The 20,792-nt window shown below is 33.5% G+C and overlaps 1 protein-coding gene across 1 annotated transcript; it reads right to left on the reverse strand.

Annotated features, from left to right (window-relative positions):
* Positions 1–4,811: 4,811 nt before the first annotated feature.
* On the reverse strand, positions 4,812–20,335 carry LOC126811897 (tumor susceptibility gene 101 protein). Its single transcript, XM_050537939.2, has 11 exons — positions 20,151–20,335; positions 17,457–17,541; positions 16,714–16,779; positions 16,004–16,167; positions 15,401–15,557; positions 13,818–14,081; positions 13,051–13,178; positions 12,635–12,727; positions 11,957–12,090; positions 6,665–6,767; positions 4,812–6,317 (listed from the first exon to the last, which is right to left on the reverse strand). Exons 1-11 carry the CDS (start codon positions 20,193–20,195, stop codon positions 6,228–6,230), a joined length of 1,329 nt encoding a protein of 442 aa, XP_050393896.1. The 5' UTR covers positions 20,196–20,335; the 3' UTR covers positions 4,812–6,227.
* Between the last annotated feature and the right edge of the window lie 457 nt (positions 20,336–20,792).

A 20,792-nucleotide genomic window follows, 5' to 3' on the forward strand; every position in this document is an offset into this window, starting at 1 on the left:
TAATTTGAATGAAATTTTCAATATTATTCATTTTGCATTATCTATTTTTGAAATGTTACAGCGAGAACAGCCAGCTCTTTATCTAAATATTACATAATGCCTCTTTTAATTATTGGTATTTGTTTAATGCAATAATCTATTTGAACACTAATAAATAGGCTACTCAAACTTTTTAGTATCAGTAAATATAAAATATTCTTTCGTTTCTAAATCATTAGTGTATTGCCTTCAGCGATATCACACCACAAGCACCAATTCATTTTCTAGTTATTCCCAGAAAACCAATTCCTGGAATAAGTGAGGCTCATCAGGAAGATGAACAGGTAGGTCGACCTAGGTATTAGTTTTCTGATGTTATTTTACTCTAGTTAAATCCATTCTTATAATTAGAATAGACTGCATTCCCATACCCCACAGCTCGATAACAGTAGTGAGTTTGTCTAGGTACAAGAATGCATAGATTGTTACATATTCAAGTTAAAGAAGATTTGAAAATTTGTGTTAGAAAAAACTAGATGTATTTTTAAAATGATAACAAATAAATGTCACATCTTATTTTGTTTTTCAAATACCGTATATCTTTATTTTTTGCAGTTATTAGGTCACTTGTTACTGGTTGCTAAGAAGGTAGCTTCAGAAAAAAAGTTGGATAATGGTTATAGATTAGGTAATTTCTTCATTTCATGCAGAGATAAAATAGCTAAAAATAAACTGTTTCTCAATATTTGTTTTATCTAAAAAGTTATACCGAGACAGGCTGAGACGAATTATCATAATATTGAATAAATAATTTTTAAAATGGATGTGATATTAATGAATGCAATTTAAAACAATTTGTCTGAAGACTAAATTAGTAAAGGGGGAATAACTCATCAAGAACAATTTATCATAATAATAGTGAATAAATAATTTTTTACAATGGATGTGTGATGTAATGAATGCAATGTAAAACAATTTGTCTGAAGACTAAAGGGGGAATAACTCGTCAAGAACAATTTATGTTTTTTGGTGTCTGAAATGTCAGTTTGAAAAATATTGCTAAAAAAAATTACCCTGAACATTTTTTTCTTTTCAGTGATAAATAATGGACCTGATGGGTCTCAGTCAGTTTACCATCTACACATTCATGTTTTGGGTGGAAGGCAGATGGAATGGCCACCCGGTTAAGAAGACCATATTAAAGGAGCTGAAATGCTATTCTTTGGCACCTAGAAATGGACACAAATGGGTCGCAACGTATAATGTAATATGACTGTATATAAACTGAGGTTTACATTCAATCGTTTCTGTTTTTACTGTAATTTCTAATCGGTTATGTTCAGCGAAATATGTGGAGAGTGCAAATTGAATGGTAGTCTTTGGTATCTGGTTATTCCAGTCTACACTGGTAGTATTCTCCTGTGAGATATGCTTAGCCTCATTTATTGAATCGCTTCATTACTACTGGCACTCAAAAGCATTCTGGCACGCGATTCGTGTGCCAATCTCAAAACTTTCATTTTGTCTTAAATATTGGATATCAAAAGCACATCTTTTCACAGTAAGATAACGTCAAAGTCATGTTTGCAATGTGGATAATATTGAGTTAGCGACTTACCTCTAGTAGAGTGTGCAGAGCATTATTGATTAATTTCTTATTTTTTTTATTCTTTTCAAGGATTTCTTTTTTATGTATTATTAATTTCTTTTCTTGACTATTGTTATTTTTTTATGAATCCTATTTTTGTCAAGGTCGCTGAGATGTAAATAAGGTTAGTTGATAGTTGGAGAGATTGTAGGTTAGGGTTAGTCGATATGCATTAGGGCTAGGTCCAGGGTTTCGGTTAGGGTAATTGGGATTAGCGCTAGCCCTGTCCTTGCTTTGGAAGGAAAGCTAAGCATACGGAGTAAAACCACACGATTGAGAAGGCATCTGTATCATCAAGTCACATACGCTCACACCTGGGACTGAACACAGAACTACAATCCCGAGGTAGCTGGCCAGCTACATGTATAGTTTTAAGCGCGACAACCCCTCCCACATCCCAGATTACTCACACCTTAACTTCACATGCCCTCTTCCAATCTCTGTGAAACCTCTATCTTATTAAATACTTCTGTGGAGTAAAACCACATAATTGAGAAGGCATCTTATTAACTTATAAGGGGGTAAATATAATGGGGAAATATTTAGTTGTGGTGATGGGCATGGAATGGAGTCGGGTAGGGGGGGGGGGGGTATACACACACGCACAGTTGGTCACGAAATTTCCCTTTTCATTTTGGGACGTATCACTGTCCACAATTGAACACTGTATATTCATGATGCATGTGTGTGGGCCACAGTTAGATAGTACCATTATGCTGTATGCCATTAACCTTGTAAGGTACCTTAAAGGGACTATCCCAATTTGAAAAGAGTCTCAAAAATAGAAGTCTGAGTACGTATGAAATTTAAGGGTCAAAATATAGAGGAATGGTGTATTTACCCTGTCTCAAAACTTCAGCTCAAAATATTGAGTCGTTTGGACGTGAACGTCAAAATTGCTTATCCGGACACGTAACCCTTTTAAGATTGTAACCCTTTTAAGATTTCGGGTCAATTTTTTCGTTGGGTGACCTGATAATCGATTCCGTTTTCTTTAAAGGTCTATACAGTGAATGACCCATGTGCTGTACTTGATAACGAAAGGTAAATTTGACTTAAAACATTATTTTTATAAAATAAAAATCTGTTTTTATCCAGACACCGCATAATACAGCTTGGGACATCGGTCTCCATTTCCAGATTAAGACTGACAGGTTTAAGTTGTGAAAATATATCCCATGTTGAGTAAGTTGCTCTATCCTAAGTAAGAGGATGTTAAGGGATTTTAACACAAAATTAAGCAGTTTTATTCTTCAAAATATTATCGGGATTGGCCCTTAAAATCTACAGATAAAATGTAATGTCCTATTCCAGATTTCACTCATTTCTAACAGTAGTATAGGGGTGTCAAACTCATTTCGATTCAGAACCCACATGAACTTAAATTTTACTTCAAGTGGCCCTGAGATAGGAATGCTTCATGTAAAACTCTGCTAACTTGGGCCAGAACTTTCATGTTCACGTCCCAAAAAGGCCAGCTCAATTTCTCGTTGTAGGTCATGAGATGTAAACAGGGCTAGCGCTAATCCCAACCCTAACCCTAACCTAGCCCCAATGTTTACCCTAACCTACAATCTCACCAACAATCACATGCCTTTACCTTGACAAAAATAAGCTGGCGTTAACAAATATAGATTTAGCCCCAGGTTTAGAGCAGTTGTTTTGAAAACACATTTCCTTCTAACATGGCAGTAACATTAAGCTGAGTGAGACTAAGTATTATGACAAATTTTCTTATTTCTATCACAGAAATAATAAAATTTAGGCGAGAAATGCAAGTTAATGTTCTTCAACATCAACTCTGTTCAGTCAACAAATTTTTACTTATGTTTACCACCACAAAAATATGTGGTCATAAAATAATTCTATGATTATAGCTAAAATATTTATGCTTTTGGTAATAGGTGCATTTACAAGACACTGATATCAATTTCATACAGATCCAATGTTCAACAAAGGCCATAACTGCAGAAGTTATAATTGCTTAAATTCAATAGACGTCTTCCTTTTAATAATTTCAATAAAGCATTTAAAGTTATCGAAGGATAAATTTGTCATTAGGGTTTTACTAATTTAAATATTGCATATAAATTTAGTACAGATTGGATCATAGCTGTTGTCAATACAGCATTCACAAAGTATTCAAGAAAGCGAAACAAGGTCCATCACTCTAGAAGCATTTAATGTAAAATTGTTCAAATTCAATAGGATTCTTTGATTTAGTGGTCTCAATAATGCATATAAATTTAGTCATTAGAGCATGCACATGGTTCAACAAAGTGAATCAAGGGCCATATCTCTAGAAGTAATTAACAAACATTGTTGAAATTCAATAGGATTCTTTGTTTTACTAATTTAAATAATGCATATAAATTTAATACAGTTTCAATCAAAGTGAAACAAGGGCCATAAGTCTAGAGAAATTATCAGAAATTGTTGAAATTCAAAAGGGTTCTTCATTTTAGTGATCTAAATAATGGATATAAATTTCATACATGCAGCAGATGATAGTTTTTGTCGATTGAGCATTCAAAGTGAATCAAGGGTCATAACTCTTGAAGCAATGAATGAAAATAGTTCAATATGCTTCTTTGAGTAAGTGGTCTAAATAATGCATATAAATTTACAGATCGAATGCTACCTTTTGTCGATAGAGCGTTCACAAGGTTCAAGAAGATATTGACGGAAATTGCTGAAATTTAATAGGATTCTTCATTTTACTAATTTAAATAATACATTTAACACAGATCAGACGATAACTTTTGTCGCTAGAGAATTCACAAGGTTCAACAAAGTGAAACAAGGGCCATAACTCTAGAAGTTATAAAGGGAAATTGCTGAAATTCAATAGGCTTTTTTGTTTTACTAATCTTATAATTCATTTCAGATCGGATCGGATCATAATCTTAGTCGTTAGTGCATTCACAAAGTTCAACAAAGTGAAACAAGGATCATAATAACTAGAAGTAAATAACGGAAATTGTTGAAATTAAATAGGATTCTTTATCTCAGTAATGTAAACAATAAATATTAATTTTTAACTGATCAGATAATAAATGTAGTCTGTAGAGCGTTCACAAGAAACTGTGGATGCCAGATGGGCTGGCGGACGGAGGCGATGGCAATATACGACCAGATTTCTATGTGGGTATATAAAAACCTCTCAAAAGAATTGAAACAAAGGAATAAAAAGATAGTTTAATGAAATATTACACATTAATTAGCTCTCCTATTTTACAAATAAGAATCAAAATTATGAAAAAGAAAAATTTGAAAGCTTCTCCATCACATCGGCACTAAAGCAGTAAGTATTAAAAATTATACTCAAAAAGATTATTGTGTAAAAACAACAATTAAAACTAACTTAAGATAGCTTAAATCAAAATCTGAAGTGACAAATCAGAAGAGAAGACATCAAAGATGCCGTCTGAATATTGGAATAATTCACAAGAAATATACAAAATGATCATTATTACGATTTTATATACAGGTATTTATACATAGAAATGTACATCTTTAATTATCATCTCAAAATTATAACCATGCTTAATAGATCATTTTACTCAAAATCCAACACAACAAATAAGATATAATCCAAAAATACATAAATAATACAAAACAATTATACACATAATCTTCAACTGCAATTTACCAGTAGTCAAGAAAAGAGAAATATATCAAACAAGTGATTTTAAGAAAAACTTTGAGTCTTTATAAAAGAATAAACAGAAATATTAATTTGAATCATGGAATAACAAAGGTATGAATAGATCAGTCCTGAGTTCAGCAGAAGTGAATGTAACTTAACCTTTACAACATGACCATTGTCATCGTGAACCAAAGTTTTTTTTAAAAGTATTCTGTCATAAGCCACATGATATTCAATCCTGGCTTGCAAAGACAAAGGTCGTGAAGCAAACACTTAACTGAACAGGGGACAGATTTGTTTCAGAAAGTGAATAAATATTTCTTTTTGAACAATACAATCCATTAAATGTACGATTATTGATATTCAAATTATGAAATCAAATATTACCAGTACTGCTATAGATTTATCTCTTAATTTGTACAATACATCAAAGGGAGTATAATTATCATCATGGCAAAAATTAACCATAAATGAGTCTTTATCAGTGTTGATGATTAAAGTTGTCAGCACATATATTACTTATTTTCAGTTTTATTTAGTTTTCAATATTACTATTTTAGACACAAAATTTATATTATTATAAAATAGAATGTTTAACAGCATATTATTTTGAAAATAATAATGTACTCAACTAATTTACAAGTTACAAATCAAGTAAAATAATTTCACAGATGCAGAAATATTCTGCAATGGTAGACTTGAAGTCTCAAATTATCTATGTACATAAACATACAATATTTAGCTTTGTTCTTGACATCATAATTAACAATTAGGGTGAAAAAAAGAAAGATTCACAGTAAAACGATGCACATCTTTATGCACAGTTCTTGTCTATCAAAAACGTATGTCCTGACATAAAAGTTTGGACATTTTACAATCTGGTGATATTATGTTCTTTTCATTCTGTAATAATTACTTTATTTTTTAAAGCATATTTCTTATATTTTTATATTATGCTAAGGGAGGCAATCCGGCCTTTTCTCTACATTTCTGAATGAGTGCTCTTAGCATGAACTGTCGTCTTGATAATTGTCTAATTTGCTGTAAATAGAAAATAAATAATATTACAAGATCTGTCAAGCAACAGGGTACATTATTTTGAAGAGTGTCATTAAAAATCAGGTCCGCCATAATAATAGGTGTTTTTATTACGTAATTAAGTACATATATATATCAAAAAAAACAAAAAAACAACCCCAAATTCCAGGAATTTTCATACTATACTTAGATGACAGTGTGAATTCAACAGAAACCAATATAAAATGGATAAAAATCAATCAAATTGAATATTGTTGGACCAAATTTGCACTTTCACTTTATCAAACTACTTTTACATTACCTATTTAAAAATATTGCTTGTAAATTTTACAAATTTAATAACCCATTACCTTAAGAAAAACTTCTAAATCTATTACATTCTTGCGCAAACCTTCTCCTAAATAATATATTGTGTCTTCTATAGCTTGTTCTTCAGCAAAAGAATTTAACAATCTGTTTAAAGCAAAAAAGAGCATTAAATATAAGATCACATCAAACTAAAATTACAACCAGCAGTTGCCAGACAAGATACACCCACATTATGCAAGAGAAAGATAGAGAACAAGCTTAAAGATAGGTAGCCAGGCAACGAAACATACACCCACAGCGGCTAAATCGTCCGAGCGGTCGACAAGGGTTGTCGCATATTTATTCCTTTGTAGTTAATTGGGGGCCTTTACAAGACAGTACCATACAGATCAGATTATAATTTTTGCCGTTTGAGGGTTCACAAGGTTCTACAAATTGAAACAAGGGTCTCAACTCTGGATGTAATCTACAGAAATTGTTGAAATTTGACAGGCTTTTTCGTTTCACAAATTTAAATGATACATATAAATTTCATACATATCGGATGATAACTTTCATCAATCGAGCATTAACAAGGTTGAACAAAGTGAAACAAGGGCAATAACTCTAGAAGTAATAAACTTAAATTGCTGAAATTCAATAGGATTCTTCTCTTTACTAATTTAAATGATGCATGTAAATTTCATACAGATCGGCAGATAACTTTTGATGTCAGAGCATTCACAAAGTTCAATAAAGTGAAACAAGGGCCATAACTCTAAACGTAATAAACAGAAATTGCTGAAATTCAATAAGCTTCTTCGTTTCACTTATTTAATAATGCATATAAATTTCAGAAAGACCGGATGATAACTTTTGGCATTAGAGCGTTCACAAGGTTCAATAAAGTGAAATAAGGGCCATAACTCTAGACGTAAAACACAGAAATTGCTGAAATTCAATAGGCTTCTTCGTTTCACTAATTTAAATAATGCATATAAATTTCAGAAAGATAGGATGATAACTTTTGGGGTTAGAGCGTTCACAAGGTTAAACAAAGTGAAACAAGGGCCATAACTCTAGAAGTAATAAACGGAAATTGCGGAAATTCAATAGGTTTCTTCGTTTCGCTAATTTAAATATTGCATATAACTTTCACAAAGATCGGATGTTAACTTTTGGCATTAGAGCGTTCACAAGGTTCAACAAAGTGAATGGAAATTATTGAAATTAAAAAAGGCTTCTTCATCTCACTATGTAAACAACATATATCAACTGAGATATTTAAGAAATACTATTCAAAAAAAGTAGGGGATATTTGATTTTGGGGGCATAATACTAAAATATGCAAATGACTACGAAAAAAGTCACTATAGAATCTAACAGAAGAAACATTTCCAGTTACATGTGACGCCCAAACGCACCAATAGCTACCGCATGGAATGCAGGTGATGCTTGGGATCATCATGGGGGTCCAACCCAAGATTTGCACGACTCTGACTTTGAATGTTACAGTCATTGTGGCATTGAATTCCAGGGTGGAAACATCAGTTTAATTGTTTTAGTGACCAGAAAACAAATTTTGATATGCGTCGGCTTACCCAAAATGAAAGGTTACGTGCCCTTGGCATGCTACAGATCGGCACAACACAGGCGGTTGTGGCGCGGACGATGAATGTTTCTCAGTCTGTCATAAGCAGGCTATGGTCCAGATACCGTGATACACAATCTGTACAGGACAGACCACGCTCAGGTCGACCAAGGGCGACAACTCAAGCCCAGGATCAATTTATCCGTACCTTGGCCTTGAGAAATCGTGTCATCACAGCAAATCAGATCAGCGCTCGTCTTCAAACAGACACTGGTGTGAGAGTGAGTGGCCAGACGATTCGGAATCGACTGCATAGGGGTCACCTTCGCGCCCGACGTCCTCGCGTGATCCCTTGTTTGAGAGATCATCACATTCAGGCAAGACGTCGTTGGTGTAGGGATCGTCAACACTGGGATAATCGACGCTGGAGCAATGTGATGTTTTCAGATGAGTCAAGGTTCACTGTTGATTTTTTGGACAGACGTAGGAGGGTGTGGCGTCGTCGAAACGAGCGCTTCCAAGACGTTAACGTCATCAGACATGATCGATTTGGGGGTGGTTCTGTTATGGTGTGGGGAGGCATCACTGTTGCTGGAAGAACGGCTTTACATGTTGTTGCAGGGCGTGTTACAGGCCAGTACTACCGGGACAACATCTTGGCAGTCCATGTTGTGCCGTTCGCACGACGTCATGGCCACGCAAGATGTCACAGGGCCAGGATCGTTACAGGTTACCTCCAACAACAGAACATCACCACATTACCTTGGCCAGCACTGAGTCCCGACCTCTCCCCCATCGAGCATGTCTGGGACATGCTTGGACAGAGGTTACGTCAACGTCAACAACGTCCTGCCAATGTCCAAGAACTTGCTGCTGCGTTGCAACAGGAATGGGACAATCTGGACCAAAATGACCTTAGACGTCTCATTAGGAGTATGCCACGTCGGATCAATGCTTGTTTGGCAAACAGAGGAGGATTTACCCGTTACTGACTTGGTTGTGATGCTGTGGTAACTTTGCTGTTTGACCCCGGGTATCATTTTACCCTTATAATGGTCAGTCTGTGCCTTACTTAGTCTAACGATCATTTGGAATAAATCGATGAATGTGAACTTCATTTCATTTTGTCATTTGTTTCTTCGTCAGTTTCATTAGGTGACTTTGATAACACTTAAAAATCAAATATCCCCTACTTTTTTTGAATAGTATATAAAGATATATTTTAAGTTTCATCAAAATCGGATAAAAATTGCGACTTCTAGAGGGTCCACACTCCACAACCTTGGTATTACATACTTTTACACTATTTGCGTACAAGGAGCGGCCATTTTGTCAGGTTGTTTCAGTCATGAAATTTAAACTCTGCCGTCATTAGTGTGTAACGGTGATACATTTAAATGTTCTATTTTTAAAATTTGACAAAAATTGTGACCTCTAGAAGGCCCACAAGCTAAAAACGTGATTTTTCGTACAATCAAGGGCCATATTCCACGAAGTTAAGGTCTGATATGCGCAAATATTGAATGGAACCAAGATCTTTGGAGTATAATCATACATTTTATGTTTCATCAAAATCCGATAACAATTGTAACTTCTAGAGTGTCCACAACCTTGGTACATGTATTACATACTTTAACACTATTTGCATACACGGAGCGGCCATTTTGGCCAGCAGTTTGGGTCAGATTTTTATGAAATTCTAACTCAACCTTCATTGATGTGTAACGGTGATATATTAAAATGTTTTTAAAATTGAATACAAATTGTGACTTTAGCTAAAGATAGGTTGCCAGGCAACGAAACATACGCCCATGGCACACAGCAGCTAAATAGTCTGAGTGGTCGACGATGGTTGTCGCATATTTATTCTTTTGTAAGTAATTGGGGGCATATACATACAGATCAAATTATAAATGGCCGCCCTTCGTTCTCAAATAGCGTAAAAATATGGTATATGAAGGTTGTGGACCCTATAGAGGTCACAATTTTTATCTGATTTTGTTGAAACTTGAAATGTAAGTTTATAACCCAAAGATCTCGGTTCCTTTCGATATTTGTGCATATCGAATTGTAATTTCCTGAATTATGGCCCTTGATTGTAGGAAAAATCACTTTCTTTTTAGCTTGTTCTCTATCCATCTCTCGAAAATGTGGCGTATCCTGCCTGGCAGCCGCTGGTTCGTTTTACTAATTTAAATAATGCATATATATTTCATACAGATCGGATGATAACTTTTGTCATTCGAACGTTCACAAGGTTCACAAAGTAAAACAAGGGCCATAACTCTAGAAATAATTGACTGAAATTGCTAAAATTCAATAGACCTCCATTTCACAATTTAAATGATGCATATTAATTTCATACACAGCGGATAACTTTCATCAATCGACCATTAACAAGGGTGAACAAAGTGAAACAAGGGCCATAACTCTTGAAGTAATTATTGTAAATTGCTGAAATTCAATAGGGTTCATGGTTTCACTAATATAAATGGTGCACATAAAATTCATACAGATCGGATGATACATGTAACTCTTGGCATTAGAGCATTCACAAGGTGCAACTAAGTGAAACAAGGGCCATAACTCTAGAGGTAATAAACGGAATAGGCTTCTTCATCACACTAATCTAAACAACAGATATCAATTTTAAAACAATCGGATGATAATTTTGGGCATTAGAGCGTTCACAAGAAATTGTTGATGACAGACGGCAATATACGTCCACATTTCCATGTGGGCGTATAAAAATTAGATTTTTCGAACAATCGGGGGCCATATTCCAGGAAGTTACGTTCAGATATCCAAGATCTTTGTCATATAAACATAAATTTAAATTAAAATTGGATCAAAATTGTGGCCTCTAGATATACAATATTTTTACACTATTTGTGTACGAGGAGCGGACATTTTGTCTGGCAGTTTTGGTCCGACTTTCAGAAAATTCAAACTCAATTGACATTACGGTGTAATGGTGATTTAGTCGTACTTTTTTTTAAATCGAATAATAATTGTGACATCTATAGGGATTTTTGGTACAATCAGGGGCCATAATTTAGGAAGTTATTATTCGATATGCGCAAATATCGAAAGAAACCAAGATCTTTGGCTTATAAACATGCAATTCAATTTTCACCAAAATCAGATGATAATTGTGACCAATAAATCTGTGATTTTTTAAACAATCAGGACCTATAATCCATCAAAATTATGGTCCGATATATTCCAATATCGAAAGGAACTGGGATTTTTGAGAGATAGACCTATATTTCTAGTTTTGTCAAAATTGGATAAAAATTGTAACCTGTAAAGTGTCCACAAACAAAAAATACGTCCACATCAAAATGTGGGTGTATAAAAATTAATACTGAGAGAATGAACAGCATAGTCGGATTTTCAGTACCCACTCTTGTTATTTTTATATTCTGCTGCTCTTATCCTACTCCTCGTCTAATATACAAAACAGTTTTTGTGGCTCTAACGTCTTAGGATACTGGCCTCACAATCAAAATATCACAGGTTCGACTCCTGACATGGGCCAAGAAGAACCTTCAGGATCTTTCAAGCCCAGTTTTGACTTGAAAGTGTACAAGAGTTAATTCACAGATTAAATGATGTGCTACTTGTTCTCTACTGACCAATCATGGGAATATTCTGAATATAATTTGCTACTAAAAAATTGATCAAGCCAGGTCATTATAAAACGTTTTTAAAAAAATTCTAATGTAGAAAAGCCACAGGGAAGGTAAGTATTAATACATACTGTCTATATAAAGGTGTCGTAGTAACAACAGCTTCATCCATATCCATTGGATCATCATTCTCTAGCTTTTTTAAAGCCTCTTTCACCTCTGATGTTTTATCACTTAACAATTTGGTGTTTTTCTCACACTCATCCTGACAATTACAATTTTATAAATCAATATTTATTCAGGAAATGGCACCAGTTTGTCTTCATTAAATAGCTAATGTTCTAGATAGTGACCGTGGGAATGGGTATGTAATGTTATATCTGTCTTTTGAAGGCACTCAAGTGTTAATTTCACCTGCTTGATAATTAAAGTTTGGCAGAAAATTTACATTGAAAATAGAGTGTGTATGGAGGACTTTACATGTGAAGCATAACGACGACATTGTTTTATGGGACTTACGCTTTCAAAATTGATATAAATTTAAAGGAACTGCTTCAATTTTTATAGCATTTGAAAGTCCTATCAACAAAATAAAAATAACTCGTAATATTAGATAAGAAACACCTTACAGGCTATTATGTACCCTTAAAAATATATTATGAATTATGACTTATTTGTAGTAAAACAGCTTTGATATTTTAAATGTTGGATTCTGGTACCTAAAGGGTTAATTATTTGCTATATCCCATAGCCAATACATTAAATAGAAACTTCTATAAAGATTAAAGTAAGATATTACAAATGTCTACCTTCTCATTTTCTAGATCTTTTATCATCTTTTCTAGTTTCTCTTTACCACGAGATAAGTCTGTCTGGGTTTTCTTTAAAACATCCATTTCAGCCTACAACACAATAATACTTCATAAATTTTCTGGTGACAAATTTATTTCAATATTTGTTCTTATATTGTTATGACAAATCCCACACTATATAAGTGCCTGGGTAATCATGACTATTTTCTAAACAAAGTTACAGTGGTATGTAATTGTTGCAGTTATCAAGTCGCTGATACAACTGAACAAGGAAATTCCTTATATTCCTTTTTCTACCGTTTTACTCCCACTGTTAAAGACCCCTAGGTGTGAGCAAACTGTTGATATAAAATTATCCAATGACTTTTCCTACATAGTTTACGTCAAACCCCATTTCTCTCTTTTATACACACCTCAGCCTGTGCAAAAGTCTCTCTTAGTCTTCGTTTTAATTTATCTTCTACAGCAGACAACAATGATGCCTTTATATGAGCCTCGGTTACAGTACCAGTTCCTGGTCTCATATCATTTGAACTTGTGGCTGAAAATAAATAATTTTACGTACAGATTTAATGTGGACTCTTTTATAATTTAAACTCATGGTTATAATATGGAGATAAATCTTTAGATTTTCTATTAAGAATTAAACAAATTCTCTAATTTCTTTATCTAGCTTTTTTAATATCTTACTGTCCAGAAGATCCTATTATAAATGTTTACTAAAATAGGTTGGCAGGCAACAAAACATACGCCCACAGCAGCTAAATTGTCCGAGCGGTCGACAAGGGTTGTCGCTTAGAAGTAATAAACGGAAATTGCTGGAATTCAATAGGCTTCTTCTTTTCCCTAATTTAAATATTGCATATAAATTTCACAAAGATCAGATGTTAACTTTTGGCATTAGAGCATTCACAAGGTTCAACAAAGTGAAACAAGGGCCATAACTCTAGACGTAATAAACGGAAATTATTGAAATTAAATAGGCTTCTTCATCTCACTAATGCAAACAACATATATCAATTTTAAAACTGGATGATAACTTTTGGCGTTAGAGCGTTCTCAAGAAATTGTGGACGATGAACCGACGGATGGACCGACGGACGGACCAACAGACAGGGGCGATGGCAATCTACGTCCACATTTCTATGTGGGCGTATAAAAATTAGAAACATATGCTTACCTGAGCCCTGATACCCTGATTGTGATGAATAAGGAGGATTATAGGGATATTGAGCTGGGTATTGTGGAGTTGCGCCATAAGTTTGATTTTGACTTGAATAACCTCCACCGCTTTGTGGATAACCGCCATAACTCTGACTAGGATATCCAGATGATGGATATGGGGGATTAGGATAACCAGAACTTGGATAACCAGTCGAACTAGGATAAGGGTATGGGGAATTTCCACCAGAACTACCAGCCATTCCAGGAACCGGCATTCCACCTTGAATAATCAAGTTACAAAGTTATGTTAACATAATACATTAAAGGTGCACTTTACCCACTTAAGGTGGGTTTAAGTATATAAATCAAATAGCAAAATTAAATTACCTTCTCTAAATATTTCAAATCAAGATATTAAGCCATACAGAGTAGTCAAAAGATTTGTTTAACTGTTTTGTTCAATTGTTTTTGTGACTTGATAATCCGGATGATCATTTACAACTACCATTATTCTTCAGGGCATTAGGCACACATTTTTTTACCAAAACTTTTATTTTCTAGAAGGGATGTACCCAATACATAATGTTTAAAAGCAATTCCAGGCTTTTCTGAAGTTCAAGAAATAACTGCCCAAGAATCAACACGTCGACCAAGTGACCCTACGTCAAAAGCTTATGATATATTATCAGTTACCTCTCAAATTAAATACAATACTGTTCCCTGTCGTGTCCATTTATATTTGTCAATAATGTTTTAGATATGTTTAAAATACGACCACTTTTGTCAATAGCGTTTTAGATACGGTTAAAACATGTCAATAATTATCGCCCGTATTTCTGTTATTTTGTGCATAAAAAAGATGTCAACATTTTCTGCTATTCCGTGCACAGTATACTGTTTGTCATAACTGGCAATGCAAACACCATCAGCATTCACTGAATAGTACTGGCAATAAATTTATACAGTTCACATCTATAGGGAAGCAAAAGCCGGAGTGAATAATAACAGGTTCTAGTACACTGTAAAATAGATTTTAGTCACTTTTCTAAATTGTTGTCTTGTGTGAGTATTGTATGATATTGCTAGTTGTATCTTAAAAATAAACTCAACAGTTCAATGGAAAACAATTACAGCAAATCAGGTATTTTTACCGGATTATCAAAATCACCGTTAAATGTGCTAATTGCTCGGATTATGAACCACATATGGCCGATTCTCACTAAGGTATGACTGTTGTTGTAGCCGACAAGCAAGTTGATTGACGTCTTAATTAACAAGTAATAATTAACCTGTTGTAATTTAGCCAAATGTAGATTGATTATTTATGATACTCTAGTGGCCAATTCATTGTTTTACCAATCAGTTAAAGCCGACAAAATACAGTCGATTATGAACACTGACATTCAATAGTCGAACTCGACAATTCTCTGAGATTTTTTTTTAGAAAAATTTTACGCAAATTCTTGTAGATTCGCAACATATGCTCTTGCAAGAATCCTTGCGCAAATTTGATTCAGAGATTTGCGTGAATTTCTAGGGCTGCAAATGCTTTCCACAGAACTTTTGTGTTAAAGTCAATGTGTTCAATTACTAAATTACCTCCACTAGTTGGGTATGGTGGTTGTGCTGCTCCAATACCAGAATTGGATGAGTATGGAGGGGGACCTCCCTTAGGTGTAACTCTTGAAAACACTGGACAATCCTCACCAAAAGTCATTGCAAGAATCTGAACTAAACTTATCAGATCAGCTTGTGGCTGGAGAAGAAGAAACAAATAAATTGGATAGTAAATAACTGTTGGGTGTTGGAGGGGGGGGGGGAATCAAACATCTTCTACATGTACTTTATGCTTGAAAGATAAATGATGTTTAATTAAAGGGGTCATCATCGTCTTTATGTAAATAATTCTAAGATTGGCTTGATCACTTTTGTCAAATGTAAAAAAACATTCTGACCATATTTTGTTAAACATACATTATGCAAGAGCTAAATCTGCCTATTGCATTTTACATAATCTATTTTTAAGCTATTATAGCAAGAATGGTCAGCTCTTTACCTAAATCTTAGATAATGTATCTTTAAAGTAAAACAAATATAATCAATGCAACAATCAATCAAAACAATGAAAAATCCAAGACAGCTTTCAATGAAATGTTACTGGAACAAAAATATCTATGCCAGACTGTCAATTTTATAGCTTACATGTCTCCAATCTCTAATGAATGGTAGATCGACTTTTCCATTATTATCAACATATTTTCCTGGCTTTATCTGCATGGTGTTTGTTGGTTTTACATATGCCATAGGAGGGTTATAAGGATGAGTGTCTAAAACCCATATACACACAGGAATATTATACTGATTACCTAAAACACAAATAGATATCACTGTGACTGATCATTTTAACCCAATATCACATCTATACTGTATGATTATTAACTACTGTGTATTGCTGTGGCAGAATTACATATTGTATAAATGAAATCACAAACAGTCATATATTTCAACAAAATCATCTACTGATGTTCAAATATTACTATATTGAACACCAGACGTTTCTGTACGCTATTCCTCAGATTAAAATTGAGTTTTCACGTGATTTAAGTAATCATTTGATTTATTTTGAAGAATGCATATATGATGACCAATCTGATTAACGAAATAGAGATTTGTATTTTAATCAGATTGGTATGATGACAGGAGTGGAAAACAAGGTAAGATGGAACAATGAATCGATCTCATTATTTGCATGAAATATAAAACCTTGAATATGATTAAATTTAAGTTTCTATTTATTTCTCTGAACTCACTGAATCAAGAGATTTAAAGTGTTTCATTTTAATTATAGTTAGTTAATCACTATCAATTTATCTCTCTGTTCTTAATACATTATTTTAGAAATATGTAACCACCTCTGTAAGACACAGGAATTGTGCCTTCAAGATTAAGTAATTCCTTTTGTTGTCCATTATTAAAAACTGAAAATGAAAACAAATACAATTAAAGTATATTAAAGGTGGTTTCTTTGTTAATAGTTTGTACCCAGCAGGTAAATGGAACATTTACATTACAAGATACTGCAAAGGGATCAAGGGGGAAAATTCAAATAAGTAAAATTTAATTGGCTTCTTCATAGCATTAACCCAAACAAAACATGTACCAGTAATTAGATAATACCTTTAGCGGTTTCAAGATTTTTCAAAATGAGCAATGAAAAACTGACAGTTATTTTATATGCACGGCAATGTGTACACAGGGACTAGACACTGTTTCTTGTCAAGCCCTCCGTTCTGCACCGCAGACAAGGGTAAACCTAAACCATGCCGGAAAATCACAAGTAACTTTCTCGACTAAAACAATCTGAGACCTCCAGGTTAGCAAGCCAGTGTCTTACTCTTATCCATTGAGTCAATGCTCTTCCAGAGTATATTATAACATCTAAGCTTCATATTGGGCTATGAAATTATGGTCTGTCAAACACAGGATATTTAGTCATGAAGTGATTGCATTCATAATGGTAGATTTTTCATGTCTTTTTTTACTTAGATAAAATTTGTTTGTTAAAGAACCTGTACAGTTAAAAAGATACATGTATCAGTATGAGTATGATGTGGGTGCATTAAATATAATTTAGTTACAATGTATAAAATATTACCAAAAGGCTCCAATTTTGGTCGCAAATCTCGATACTGGTTTAAAACATTTGTAATTTCTCTTTTGGTAACTTCTTGGTTCTTGTACTGAAAAAGAAGTACTATTGAAAATAAATTTATCACAATAATCATGTATAAGATACAAAATGAATATTTAGACAAATATTGGGACTGCATGTAGATTTCTCCTCAAGAGAGCATTGGTTTATTGATTGTGACCACAAGAAATGGAGTGGCAGTTGATTCAAATTAATTGGTCTAATTCAAACTTTATATGCTTATTCATTTTTTCAGAAAATTTGTATTTTTGTCCGATCCAAAACATAATTTTTAGATTTACGACTATAGAAGTTAACATATAAATCTTGTTACATGACAGTGGGCCCTATAAATTTAAGCTATTTACTGATTTAATTCAAAAATCAAAAGTTATAAAACATATAAAATTATGCCAATTTGAGAAAAAAAACCAAAAAAACGTTTTTATAATGATTAATTGCCGGATGTAATGGATATTGGCATCATATTGTGAATATTTTATGACAATCAAATAATTGCCTTTTTCATGGACAAAAAATCTTAAAAAAGGACAAAGGGAAAAATGGCTTGGATATTATATATTTGGTAGCTTTTGGAGATAAACAGAGAATTTTAAGTGGAATATTTGAAGTACATTTTCTGTGATTTACATATGTAGCTCATACATGTATTGTTCATTGAAGTGATCTGAGTGAGATCTTTTCTATATAGATCTAGGTGTTTCCCTTTTATTTTTTCTTATTTCTAATTATCATTATAGGAGCTTTTACATGTGACGTATTTCTGGTGTCTATTTTTATCCTGGCCTTTTTCAACACAGGTCTTAACAAACATGGTAAATGCTAGGGAAAATGGGTTTTTTCCTATTTTCTCTTTATACAAAAAGTATTCTTGAATGCCACTCTTGTTGTAAGTTGCGTGTAGCATTCATAATAAATTACCAATTCCAAATGGTGTCTAAATTATTTTTGTTTCGTTTTATTGACGATATACTGCGTTGTAGCAGACGATATATGTCAAGCTCGCACACGGTCCAGTTGCCCGCAGTACACAAAAGCATTACAAAGATGCATTGCTTTATGAAGCCGATTTATATGTTTTGTTTTAATTTTACTGTAAACAATGCCATAAAATAGAGCATAAGAGTAAATAATAGAATGGGTTAGAGATGGTGACCTGCGGTTCCACAAAAGAATTATTCAAGACGATATTAAAATTTAAGCACGACCGTAGCACATCTAAAAGTTACATATTTTCATTCAACAGTAGTTCTCTGAACCAAATACTGAATTAGAAATTGATTAAATGGACACAAATGTATCGTTCTTCTTCTTGATTGCGGCAAGATAAACTGATTGGATTAAAATTTCACCAAAAGATGAGCCAAGATGATTTATGTGGTTACAATTAACAGAAAAAAAAAACGGTTTTAAAAAATATTCACAGATTCAACTTGATCGTCGTTTTATTAATAATTCTTTCTGTTATTCATATTCCATCAACAGGAAATTTATAAAAATGGCTGAAGTTTTTACCCCGTGCACCAAACAATTATTTTATCATTGGTTAGAGCCATCCAAACGCGGGGAAATTTACAAATTTAGCTATTGGCTAACAACAGTACGCATAAACAATCTTATTTGCATATTTATAGTATTATTAGCTGGAATTATTTTCAAGCCGACAGCCTCAAAGACCAACATAGTACCGTGTTTTGTGTCGAATAGCATGCAGTGCTATAGCAGACGATATATCAACCTCACAAAGAACTGTCCAGTCGGCAGTTGAATGTAAAAAGGAAAGACCATTTAAATCTGTTGTGTTAATAGTCCCGTACCGGTAATTAATATATAACATCTGTTTGACCGTAAAATGCGTAATAAACTTCACTTAATTCTAGTTCATTCCATGAGCACGGATCAGTCATCCACTAGTTTTCTCAATTGCAAACGGCCAATTACTGGTCTGGTAAACATGCCGTATCTTTCCTATATCAAAGTTTTTGTAAATATCGCTTTCTGGCATCGGTCGGTAAACCTTACACGTATATAGAAATGGCATTCAGTTCCATTTTATGTAAAAGAAGCTTACTGTACGACGGTATTTTCACAAAAAAAACACACACACTGGCCTATGGGTTTCTGTCTACGAATAAGGCCAGGGTCTGCGCATGACCGAAAATGACGTCAAAAGGGAAACCCATAAAATCTCCTATAAAGCTTAATATTTATTTTTAATAGAAATATTAAACAATGGTACTGTGGTACCGGCCATGGTCTAAATTTTAATTAGTCATATACCCTCTACTCTAGACCCTAGTCATATGATCATAAAAATTTATAAATAGCTCATGTCCATGACTTTCACAGACACTCTCATCTGATGTAGATTGATGTGAAACTGTCAATAAATAACTTCTTCTAATTTAAAAATTGAACTAAAAAGTTAAAAGTACGCCTATGTATCCAATTATTCAAAAAGGAATTTTCATTATTATTATTATATGTCTATTGACCAAAATATATACAAGAGCAATATTGCAGGCTATCAATGCTATCGTATTCGTAATCATACCTAAATATAGACAATAATTTTTATGAATATCCAGACCAGTGTATGACATTTAATGATGACGTTTGTCTTAACTATAGTCTTACCTTTGTTAAAGCTTTTTGGAGCTGACCTTCATTATAATTTGACATGATAATAAAGTCGTCTTAATTTACTGTTAAGTCGAAGAACTTCAGCTAAACTACGTTTTAAGTCATCTGTTGGTAGGTATGTAATAACAGATTAATTCCGAAAAATCCCCATTTAGATTTAATGACTTACTCATTGAAGAGCTTCTATGATAAGGGGGGATAATTAAAAAGTAAAGTGGGTTCAGACCACAGTTAATCCAAACTGTTTCAAAGCGCCATAGCGGTAATGCGAACGCCTTCTTTAACCACTATACAGGATGACTGGCCTAAGTCTCAAACCTAATTAAAATTTTATTATTATTATTAAGGTCACGCACAGTAAATGGCGTCGATATATAATATTAACACATGCGTTGTATACATCGGAGTCCGGGCAGAAATGGCGCCTTGACTCATCATTGTCATATATATATATACTATTCAAAAAAAGTAGGGGATATTTGATTTTTAAGTGTTATTAAAGTCACCTAATGAAACTGACGAAGAAACAAATGACAAAATGAAATGAAGTTCACATTCATCGATTTATTCCAAATGATCGTTAGACTAAGTAAGGCACAGATTGACCATTATAAGGGTAAAATGATACCCGGGGTC

Source organism: Patella vulgata, chromosome 2 (assembly GCF_932274485.2).
Source record: "Patella vulgata chromosome 2, xgPatVulg1.2, whole genome shotgun sequence".
NCBI classification, from domain to species: domain Eukaryota; kingdom Metazoa; phylum Mollusca; class Gastropoda; family Patellidae; genus Patella; species Patella vulgata.